General features: G+C 41.7%; 1 protein-coding gene and 1 long non-coding RNA gene across 2 annotated transcripts; one reads left to right on the forward strand and one right to left on the reverse strand.

The window, feature by feature from the left end:
• The first annotated feature begins 213 nt into the window (after nt 1–213).
• ntmt2 (N-terminal Xaa-Pro-Lys N-methyltransferase) lies at nt 214–11,859 on the forward strand. The gene is made up of 4 exons (XM_044128499.1): nt 214–786; nt 5,596–5,768; nt 10,411–10,663; nt 11,235–11,859. The coding sequence occupies exons 1-4, from the start codon at nt 588–590 to the stop codon at nt 11,489–11,491; spliced, it is 882 nt and encodes a 293-aa protein (XP_043984434.1). The 5' UTR covers nt 214–587; the 3' UTR covers nt 11,492–11,859.
• On the reverse strand, nt 768–5,217 carry LOC122838128. The gene is made up of 3 exons (XR_006371838.1): nt 4,379–5,217; nt 1,428–4,248; nt 768–832 (listed from the first exon to the last, which is right to left on the reverse strand). It is a non-coding gene; the product is annotated as an uncharacterized LOC122838128 (long non-coding RNA).
• Nucleotides 11,860–12,140: the final 281 nt, after the last annotated feature.

Genomic DNA, 12,140 nt, shown 5'->3' on the forward strand with positions numbered 1-12,140 from the left:
ATGAGCCCCACTGCGGCGCTGGTCCAGTTCTGTCAGTGAAACCAGTCAGAGCTCAGCATGGTGGGCAGGTAAACAATTTTCACACAGTTGGGACTTACTGCAAGTGTTCTGGCACAATAAAACGGAGGTGTCATGTATCATGATCTTTGTGCAGTTTGCAGAGTGAAGATGATGCATTTAAATCTGGAACATCTCCTTCCGTACCGTTTACTCAGGATTTACTGGACCTGATAGCTGCTGCTTACAGCAGCGCGTAAAAGTTTAAATCCAGATTAAAGTTAAGACTCTATGCTGGATTCTCACGTTCTGGACGGAAATTTTAAACCTTTAAGCTCTGAAGCGGTGCGTCTTCCTGCATGCCTGCTGGCCAGGAGAGGTTTCAGCTCCGGGCCGCACGCCTCCCTCCCTCCCTCCCTCCCAGCAGGGGATGTGTAAATCTGGAAGGACGTCCAGAGTGAAAAAGATCTCTGCTGATCACTGAACACCACCACAGGCGTGTTGATCACTCAGCCGGACAGATATAGCAGCGCCACAGACAGGAGCGTCAGTCGCCTTCACGCCGTTTCTGGAGACCAGGTGGAAGAAACATGGAGATTACACTTGAGGATGAAAACAACAACTCTTCAGGAAACTTTGAGTTCAAGGCGGCTCATCAGGCGTTCAGGGACCGCTGGAAGGGGACGGACGACACCATGTGTCGCCACAGCATGTCCTTCCACCTGCACCACAAACTGCAGAGCGACTTCTTCGCCAGCTACCTGTACCTGCTGGAGAAGATTCCTCTGGGTAAGAGGCAACGCTGGCAGGTCGGGTCACGAGATCCACACAAGATCTAAGGAGACACATTTATTTAGACGCTGTAACCTTCACATCTATACGTCTGAAAGATTTAAATGAAACACCTGAATCGTTGGGACTCGTTCAGAGACGGTTGACAGTAAACTTTACTTAAATCTGTTACTTAAATTCAAACTCTAGTTTCAGATTTTTGTAGAACAGCAGAATTAATCCACCTTCAAAAAGCAAATTTAATTTTACACAAATTAAAAAGCTTCTGACAAAGTAGAACTGAAAATTTTATTCTAAAATCTTATCAAATTACAAAAATGAATATTATTCCATTTTATATCTATTTTTCCAGATGCTAATTACCTTTTGCTATAACAATAATCTAGTAAAGTGCATCAAATGGTGACATTTATGTTACGTTGTACATCGTTTCTTTTCAAATGGATAATTTATAATCACCATTATATCATTAAAATAATTTTCAGAACATTAAGAGATTCTCTAAAACCAAAAGAGAGAAAACAGTTTCTCTGATAAGTTAAGATGCTACACAAGACATTAGATCTTTATTCAAAGCACCAGCATTTATGGTTTTGATAGGATGATATTTTTGAACTGATCCTAAGGTTGAAGCTCACCAACAGGCAGCGGTTTTACTCTCAGCTCCTCCCAGACGATGGAGAGCCTCGCCTTATCCTCTCCGGGTTTTGGAAGCGCCTTAGAGACGAGACAAATTGTGCAGAGGCGATTTGATCGGCAGCAGACGGCATTCGTTGACTGCTCCATGGATTTACGTCTCTGGATGAGCAAACGCAGAACTTTAAAACTCCTTGAATATTGTCAGAACCACGTTTTCAGTCCCAGACTGGAGGTTTAAATGTTTTTATCAACTATGGCAGAAGAGAGATTTCAGAGAAACTGAGACTCAAAGCTACACATGGAGGTGAATGACTGCAGCTCCACCTTCCTGTCAATATTCACACTCTGTCAATGAAGACACACAACTTGGCTTGACATGAACCGCCTAGAGTGAGACGTGACTTTGGCTTCAGGCGCCTTGAAGAGGCTCATCTCAGCTGCTTGTGAGCAGGAATCTGTTTTCTAGGTCATGATTCAAACTTGATCAGATGAGAAGACGGACCTGGTGATGAAGAACGTTTCCAGCTGAGACTCTCATGTCAACCGTTTCAGACTGAGCCACTAGTTCAGACTTTATAGGCTGAAGACTCTCTGAAAAGAGAACCAGACAACCTGTACAGGCAACTTCCTGTCCTGCTGGAGGACCAACAGGATGAGAGACACTGAGCGTCCCGGTCCAGTCCAACCTGAGCTGGAAATGATCACAGCTGCTGAGTAATGACAGAAATTCCTGCAGGAATCCCCTGAAAATGCCTTTGGGGTGAGGAGAGAAACAAACAGACGGACGGACGGACGGACGGACGGACGGACGGACGGACGGACGGACGGACAGACAGACAGACAGACAGACAGACAGACAGACAGACAGACAGACAGACAGACAGACAGACTTCCCCCTTCAGCAGGTCCACCAGGTGAAGCCACTTCTTGTGCTGGGGAATCGGCCGTCCTGACATCCCAGAGTGAACAGGCTGAGCGATTGGACCTCCTGATGGTTGAAATACGCTCTCTGTTCTGCTGCGGTTGCTCTAAAGCACTAAATCTCAAATCAATCATCAGCTCTGCAGTGAACTGTCAACTACAAGTAAATTAAGGAGACTCAGACCAGAACCCTGAGGAACTTCAGCCACAAAAACACAGCAACCCACCGTAAATGTGACACCCTGAGCGAAGCTCTTCTCTCTTTAAAGCTTGTCAATCATCAGAAGCTGCAGAAACAGGAGATGATCCGCGCCTCGGCCGCTGTGAAGCCCTTTAATGGCCTGGCATGGCAGGCATGGCAGCAATAACTCATGTCAGTTGGTGCTAAACATGACCGTAACATTTCTACCTTCAACCAAATATTAAACTCCCTGAACAGAAGCTAAACTGGAAGCATCACATTTATATTTTCCTCCATCATTGATCCTGAGAAGCTGAAAGCTCAGCACCTAATGAGCCGGGCTCTGAATGCGGATTCAGATGAAGACGGCGGCTCTGCGGTGACTCTTCCTTGGCAGTCGGGTGTCGTCATGCTGTCGTCTCCTCGTTTTTGTTTTGCTCGAACTTTCTATACTTACCCTCCCTCTGCGGTGTCACATGACGAGTGATTATTGAGTTACAGGAGATCCAAACAAATATGTGCTTCCTGAGCTGGAGGACGTTCAGACCGAAGTCGGACATCTTTCCACTGGGACGTTAGTTATTTAGGACCAAAACAAGTCCTGAGAGGGAAACACACGGAGCTTCAGAAGTACAGCAGGCGTTTCACTTTCCTCTTGCCTGTGGTGGGCACACTTCCGCTAATTAGCTAAAAGTGGAGCTAATTTTTCAGTTGAAAACACCTAGCGCACTTAGTGCTAATTTACTTTGAGGTTTTTAAACTTTCAGTAGAATAAAGTTCAATGTCTGTGCTACTTCAGGTAGTGAGGCCCTTTAAGGACATGTGACAGCGATGAATTTAGCGCGTTAGCTTCTACAAAATGTCTTGGTGTAGCGCTTTAGCGCTAGCATAGCTAATGTTTATGATTAGGGTCAGTCATGTAGTGCCTGTCTGGTCATGTGACATTGACTGGAGTGTTTAACTGAACCAGAGAACCAGTGTATGTAATACTGGTAAATATCCATAAAAGCAATATTTATACTGGTCCAAGTTTTCACCATGATCTGCTAAATCCAGTGGTGAACGCCACTAGCTAAGAAGCTAGCTGCGCTAACCCACAAGCCCTAATCATAAACATTACTTAGTGTTGACACAACGTGTTATATCGCCCTCAACAGGATCACAGTTGCTACTACAGATCAGATTTAACTTCAGGAAGTCGGTCTCCAGAACAGAACTTTCACTGAGTTTCAGTTTTATAGATGAATATTAATAACTCTGTTAATGGTTTTGTTTCATTAGCCACAAAGCATGCAGGAGATCAGCAGCAATGCATTCTGGGTACAGAATGAACAATTGATTGTTGAATGCCCAAAAATCAACAGATCTTCTCTGTTTTTAAACCTTTAAAATCAATTAATTTATCACTTTTAAAGCATTTGTTTAGATAAAATGTTTCAGCCACTAAAACACCAATCAAAGTTTTTATTGCACTTTAAAAACAAACAAAATCACAAAGGATTTCCTCTGGAGATCAGCTGGCATCAAGTGATTAGTGTAAGAAGCTACAAAGTATGAGAGTATGCTGTTTGGATGCTGCAGCTGAGGAGGAGACGTTCTGACATGACAGCTGCTCTGAGCCACTGATCTCCACCTCAAAGGAAATGTTGGATGGTAATTAGATTAGCAGAGCGCTATATTTAGCTTGGCGCGGAGCGACTCCTCCTGGCTCTCCTCAGCTGTTAAATGACATAACAGAAGTCCTTAAACCCAGTGATGAGCATTTATAGATGCTTTTATGAGAAAACGTATTCGAAGCAGGAAACAGTCCAAAACAAACATCTGAAATGAAAGAACTCAACAACTGACCTCCCAAACTGTCTCGGCCTGTTTCTGCGTCTGATCTGCTGAGTGGAGATGAACCCTGGAGAACGACGGCAACGATACCAGGGCTAACGGGTTCAGGCTGCTGTTGGTGCCTCCAGGGCCACAAATACTGACATACAGTCAAATACCAAGGAGGAGGATTTACTTCCTGCTTCAGAGAATGAGAGAACAGCCGGGAATAATTTCACATCGGGCTTTTTAAATCCAACTCAGTCCGTTTTAATCCAACTCCAGTCCTCTTGTCTAGAAAGTCCGGTTCGTTTGTGAAGGTATGAATATGTAACTGAACTCCGGTCCACTTCCAGACCTCGGTTTCTGTTTGGTTGAAATAAACTGCGGGGTTGTCAGATCTGACTGAACGTCTCCAGCCAAAAATAACATAAAACCCGTCAAAAAACTAAAACCAGCCCAAAAATAAAACCCTTGTTGATAGTCCCACATGTAATCGACTGTGATTCACGTACGTTTTGTTTGTTCTGTATTCTGACCAGAACCATTTCCCACTGGGACTGCAAAGAACTTGAATCTCTGAACAAAATGAGACTTGAGTTTTTGTTCTCTTAAATTAAGATGTTACCCTGGGATTTCCATAGATAAATAAACTAATCAAATAAATGTAGTAACACTGCATTTTTTAGACGTTTTGTGCTTTTTTTGCAAACTATTTAGAAAGAATTTTTATTTAAATCTCAAAAAATGATGTGAAAAGCAGCCCAACCTGGCAACACGACTCTGATGCTGCCCACATGCATATGTGAACGCCAAGCGGCCCGGAGACCGCTCCAAAAGCAGGAAGTGCACAGCGCAGGGCATTCTGGGTAAATACAACCAAAACAAATGTGTTAGCCTAGCGCTAGCAGCAGAAATGGTTGGTGGTTGTTAGCTAAAGACAAAAGAGAAATCCTCCAATCACTAAAATCTGATGCCTTCATTTTGTTTCCGTTTGGTGAAGAAGGAAGTTGTGCTCAGTGTCTTCCTCAGTGTTCTCGGTTTAGCGCCCCCTCAGGTGAGGAGGGGAATGGACCAGGTTGGACTGGTCAGCAGCATGGACCGAGTGGCATTCTGAGGTTCTGGTGGTCCGTCGTCCCTCCAGGGGCGCTCAACTTTCCCTTCATGATGCTCCTCTAATCTGGCAAGACAAAGTGTTTAAAGCCGACAGCGACTCGCTGCTCAGCCTGGTGTCTCTCTGGTCTCCGCAGTGAAGCTGTTTCCCGTCACCTGTGAGTTCATCAAGGGAGAGAAGCAGTTCTACTATCGGGCGCAGAAGTTCTACGAAGACGTCCCGGCCTCCGAGGAGGGCATGATGGGAGACTTTGTTGAGATTTCCAACGTTGACCTAGAAAGCTCCCGTCAGTTTCTGAAGAGGTTTGTGGTGAGTTGCTCAACGGCACTACAGCGCTCTGTTCATGTACCTTAGTTAGTCCTGAGTCAGGAAGAAAGGCAGCTGCAGCTGGTTTTAACTCCATAAATCAAATAATGAGTGAAAATAATTTGCTTAATAAATTCAATAAGGATGATTAAGTTTTATTTTGAGTTTTTCTACAAAAGTATCTGAAACTCCACAATATGTTTTCTGAAAATAAACAGGAAAACTCTGCTGATGTTTTGTTTAAAACAAAGTGAAAGTAAAATAAGCTTCACTTCTACGGTTTGTTATTTCCATTTGTTACGCCGCGAGGTCTGGAGGTTCAGGGTTGGTAACAAAATTATGTCCAGAGAAAAAAAGTAGATTTATTAAAAAAAGATGGTTTCACAAAACCAAAACACAATAAAACTGAATCCAATTAAAACAAAAGAAAAGGGCTAACAAATTCAAGAAAGTTATGTGCAAATTAAATTACAAAATGTTGAAACAAGTCAGTCTAAAGTAAACTCAAAAAAACCCGCAAGGAAGGACAAAAAGGAGCATCAAACCTCCCAAACATATGAGGATTTTTTTACTCCTTTTTGGTTTTTTTATCTGAACGAAGAGGTGAAATCTACAACTGTTGGAATAACTCAGCCACCAGTGAACGTCTGCATTGGTTTCCATCAGCTGTTTCAGAGTAAACCTGATAATTCTGCTGCTTCTCCGTCAGCTTTGCACTTTGCTGCTGGATCAGTTTCTCTGCTGCTGGCCGCTGAACATCAGAGTCTATTTTGGGAGATAATTCATCATCCCGTCTCTGCAGAAATAATTTCACCTAGATTCATGCCCCGTTCCTAAGAGCAGATCAAATTTGATAAACATCCCTTCACAATGTTTAAGTTTGAACCAAATTGCAGAGCAGAACTCGTGATGAAAAACGTAGAAAACCTTTAGCTGAAACGAATTATTGTGTGAATTAACTTATTTACTCTGATTTTAACTGCATTTCTTATTTAATGAAAAACACTGCAATTACAAAATTGTGGTGTTTTTTCGACATTCGCGGAATATTGACAAAGTTTTACACACATCTGTAATGGAAACACAGCTAGTGACAAAGAAACCAGAGCAGCTAATCAGAGGTGAGTGGAAACAGCTGCGGCAGCGTGCAGGCGGCGGGAAATCAGCAGATGAAAAACAGCTGAGGAGCGAAACGGCTGAGCGAAAGGTGAGCGATAAACGCAACGGAGAGAACCTGAAGGTAACGTAATAAACTGCTAGAACAGTAATCTGAAGAAAAGTCCAAATGCAGATAGGAATACGCATAAAGGAGCTAACAAAATGGAATAAACTGAAACAGCAAGAAGTGGCAATAAAACAACAAAGATCCAAACCAAAGCCACATATCATGACACATCTAGAAATAAAGTAAAATGGCAAGATCTGGTAATAAAAGAACAAAGAAAAGATCCAAACCAAAGCCACATACCCTGACACATCCAGACCGATCGAGCTGCCAGCTCCATGACTCTTCTAACAAGTTCTTCTTTCTCCCATTTGGACTTTAGAGTCGGGTTTTATTTTACTGGTTAAGGGTTTGAAACCAACTGAAGCTGATCCATCATTAAGTCTCCATCTATTGTTTGAACTAGACGGAAACAAGTCAGCAATTTAAAATAAATACCAAAACGCCTTGAACAAAGCTGTACGAAGGGCAAAACTTTCTGTTTACTAAACATATTTGCTAAATGGGCCTCATCAGAATCCAGATCAGTTGGGAAGAGCAGTAAAAATGGGCCAAACTTGGTTCTGATCAGTATTTATTTTATGGAAGAGTTTTGATGTCTGGAACGACAGAAAATGAGTCGTCGGTGTCCGTTCCTCGTTTCCTTTTCTCCTTGTTGTGTTTCACATCTAAATTCCTCCTTTTTTGAGTCGGAGAACAGGCACAAGGGGAAGGCACTGCAAAGTACGCAGAGCTGCTTCTAATATCTTATAAAATCGTCCATATTGACTTGATGAGTCAGGAAACAGTGGAGGACCGCCGGTTCTTCTCCAGGAAGACTCACTGAGTAAAAACTAAAGGTTTGAATGTTTATCTGATGACGTAAAGGTTACGGCTGGGATGAATTTCAACCTGTCGGTGGAAGATTTGAGTCAATTTTCTGAGTAAATCGATTTGAAATAAGATCATAAAACTGCATGCTTTTCTTTGGACTCTAGTAGATAATTAATATGATGACGTGTGTCCAGGGTTGGTTTTACCACCAGAACGTTAAAGATCGGCTTCTTAAAGCAACAATAAATGGTGATTATTTCTGACATCACTCCTCTGGCTTTATGCACGTTATGTCCTTATATTTTAAGGCGGTATTTTTAAAGGCTCTACACCTTTTCTAGAAAATCAAAAGATTTTACAGAATCTAAAAGCTAAAAATTTGAATACTTTCAGATTCTGCATATTACATTTATGATTAATGTAATAAAAGCTGCTGTTGCTCCAGAAAACAGATTATAAATTAAATCCATAAGAACTAATAAAGCTGATAAAACGTCCTTTATTTTGTCTTTGATAGAGGCAAATGTGTGTAGATGAGTATAAATAATAATCAGGCGTGCAGCACATGACGGTGTGAGGAGGTGATGCTGTTGCTAATTCTGGGACATGTTTGGCCCAGAGACCTGCTTATATACAGGATCTGTTAAACAGCTGCGCTAATTATAAACTGGCAACACTTTGTGCTTTAAAGAGCTTTTAATATAAACCCAGCAGCACCGCTGCTGGCTGACACTGCAGTACAGTCAGAACATAAACACAAACTGATGGTTTTTATTCCAAGAACTAATTCTACTGGCTGTCAACATGGTTGAAATTAACACTTTACTGGCAGCTCCTGCTAAATCATGACTTGCTGTCGGATCCTAATTAATGAAACCATAAACTTGACTCTCTCCATATTGACAAACCCAGAGTGGATCCTCGTCATACAGTTCAACTGTTTACTTCAAAAAGAATAATTATACAGATATAATTTACCCACAAAAACAAAAATAAAGAGTAAAAGAATAATGAATGTCTCCATTCCAACTGAACACGCTTAAAGTAATCAGTATATATGTACATATATGTTTATTCACAATACAGCCTTAGTGATGATGTAATACATTCTCACATCAGAGTTTTAACTGGTAAATTGTCATTTTTATCCTAATAAACCTGAATTATCTTAAGGAATATAAACTTAACTTATTCCCAAACTGAATAAACTAAAACTGAATTGAGGCTCCTACAGTTGATGCGTTAGCATTAGCGTTAGCTAAGGCTAAATCCCATGTTGATGCATCGCTTCAGTGCTACAGCAACAAACATTAGCACAGCTAGCCTGTTAGCCTCCACTGCTAGCCTGTTAGCCTCCACTGCTAGCCTGTTAGCCTCCACTGCTAGCCTGTTAGCCTCCACTGCTAGCCTGTTAGCCTCCACTGCTAACTGGATTAAACTGACTTGTTTTGTAAAGTTCCTTGAGATGAGATTTTCTAATTTGGCTTCAAAATCACTTTGGACGGCCTTGTTGCTAAAAATGTGCTATATAAATAAATTACTTTACCATATAAATAAAATGAACTAAATTTAAAAAATGTTGCCTGTATTTTATTAGGATTTGATAAATAACAGAGAACAGTAATCCTAGCTGTCACTGCTAACATGTTGGATCATTTTGTTCTGTTCTAAACCAGGAAAAGGATTTCTTCCCAAAGAGGCCATGATTTATAATGTTTGCTTTTTAATTTAAAACACCATAAAATCTCTAAATGTTCTTGTATTCCCTGGATGTTCATTTCCAGTTAAAGAGGAAACTACTTGTTTACTTTGACCATTTTCTATTTAAATTATGACCACATGGTTCAGAATGTGAAAACCAGCCAGTATTTTCCACTTTTTAAACTTTAAGTCTGTGGTTGCAGAAATTTCCCTTCATAGTTGAGAAGCCACTTTAACACAGAAAGTACAGCTAATTGCTAATTGTTCACTTTAATACAATTAAATCTTTGGTGAAAAAAATCATATTTTTTTAGATTTAGACAGGATTTAGAAATAGGAACACTGTCATGAGCATTAGAAGTGGCAGAAAAATCCGTCCGTGTTAAGCAGATGTATAAATACAAGCAGAGAAATGTGGCAGTAATTCACTGAAACCAGGGGCTCCTCAGGGGCCCCTTCCTCCGTCAGATCACACCCAGGGGCCCCCCGACACAGAAGGGTTGGGCTGAGGTCAGAACAGCAAACCAAAGGGAAGAAAAGCCGCCGTGATTCAAGTCGAGCTGACTTTTAGTTGCTGACTGGTGGTAAAGTTCACTGCTTTGAAGCCCTGAGGAGTCCAACTGTTGGTTCTTCTGAACCCAAACGCCTCGGCAACCAAGCACAGAGTTTTATGGAGATTTTAAATATGGAAAATAACTTTACACACCCATCCTGATGTCAGATTCAAGCACGTTTCAAGAGAATTTTACAACAGATGATTGGTTTTTAACTATTTCAGTTCCTAAATCTCAAACATTTTGTGAGACGAAGATCAAAAACAGGAGATAAAACGATCAGAAGTACCAACAAAGTTTGAAGTTGTACTTTAACGCATCATTGATGTAAGGTCTCCAACTTTCCCAACAGGGGCCGGGTAAAGCCGGGACCCACCGCGCTCTGGACTGTGGCTCCGGGATCGGACGCGTCTCCAAAGGCGTCCTTCTTCCCGTGTTTGAGAAAGTAGAGATGGCCGACATGATGGAGCACTTCCTCCTGCACGCACACGAGGAGTATCTGGGCGACGACGCCGACCGCATCGAGACCTACTACTGCTACAACCTGCAGGAGTTCACGCCTCCCAGAAACAAATACGATGTCATCTGGATGCAGTGGGTGGCGTGTAAGTGCTTCCTGGTCTTCACTAAGATTACCCTGATTCCAACTGAGGATGATCCACAGAGAAATCTCAAGGAGCAAATCACACCAACCCGACTCCGGTCCGCATTGACCCGAGTCCGGTCCGCTTTGACCCGACTCCGGTCCGCTTTGACCCGAGTCCGGTCCGTTTTGATCCAATTAGCTTACATCGTGCCAGGGTTATTATGGCGACTGATAGTAGAAACAAACTATATAAAATATTTGGATTTTGAAATGCAGAGTGGTATTTAAGTGTGCCATATTATTTTAACTATTTGAAAGAAACATCAGCTGATAATCATTATATTTACAGTAAGTAGTATAACAAGTCTCATATCTTATAGTTTCCTAAAAGTGGCAGAAGCAACAATAACAACAAAGGAATCGTTTTTCCATATGTGATAGCATTTAGTGGGTATTATGAAATGTTATTTTAAGTATATATAAATTTTTCTAATGTTCTTGGGGGCCCCCTGGTGGTGTTGGGGGCCATAAGCAGTTCCTTAGCTTGCAGTGCGTTGGGCCGGCTAACAGCTCTGCCTCTCTTCCTCCAGGCCACCTGACAGACAAAGACCTGCTGAACTTCCTGATTCGCTGCAAGAAGAGCCTCCGCCCCAACGGCGTCCTCATCATCAAGGACAACATGGCGCGGCAGGGCTGCAAGCTGGACCCCATCGACAGCAGCATCAGCCGCCACCTGGACATCATGAAGGTCATCGTGTCCAAGGCCGGCCTGGAGATCCTGGCGGTGGAGCGGCAGGAAGGATTCCCAGAGGTCATCATGCCCGTCTGGATGATGGCCATGAAGTGAACAGCCTCCTCTCAGAAACGTTTCAGTCGACACCAGATGGGAAGAACACGGAGAGAGGTTCTGGTTCTGGTTCTGGTTCCATGCTGGTCCGGTCTGTCTGAGAGGTGAAGGTGAATCTGGACCTTCAGGGCCGCCTGTAGCTGCAGTGAAGAGCTGCATCTGATGTAAATATTCAGTCTGAATGGAAGAACTTGTTTTATATTTTTATGGATGATGTTGCTCATTAACTACATTTAAAGTTCTGCTGAAAATTATAATAATTTTATTAAATACGGTCAAATAAAGGGATTTTAATTTTGTTCAATCAGCTAGCTTTTTAACACTGAGCAAATAAAATTATGAATAAACTGTATTTATTAAAAAATGAACAATTTCAACTCTTTATTGCATTTATTTGGTGAGTATCCATCTGTTAGTCCTTCAGTTTTTGCATTTCTTATGGATAAAACATTATTTTTTAGTTTAATCACATTAAACTATAGAAACTGAAATATTTTCTTGTTGCAGTTTAAACTCAGAAACATGACAGTTTTAACTTATTTCGATAATTAAAATGTTGGCCACAATTTTCTGTTTGGATCACTGACAGTTGACAAAATCATTTTAACCAAATGCAGATCAGCTTCATCATATTTACTAAGCAAAATAA

The sequence above is a fragment of the Gambusia affinis genome, linkage group LG10 (assembly GCF_019740435.1).
Source record: "Gambusia affinis linkage group LG10, SWU_Gaff_1.0, whole genome shotgun sequence".
In the NCBI taxonomy this organism is placed as follows: domain Eukaryota; kingdom Metazoa; phylum Chordata; class Actinopteri; order Cyprinodontiformes; family Poeciliidae; genus Gambusia; species Gambusia affinis.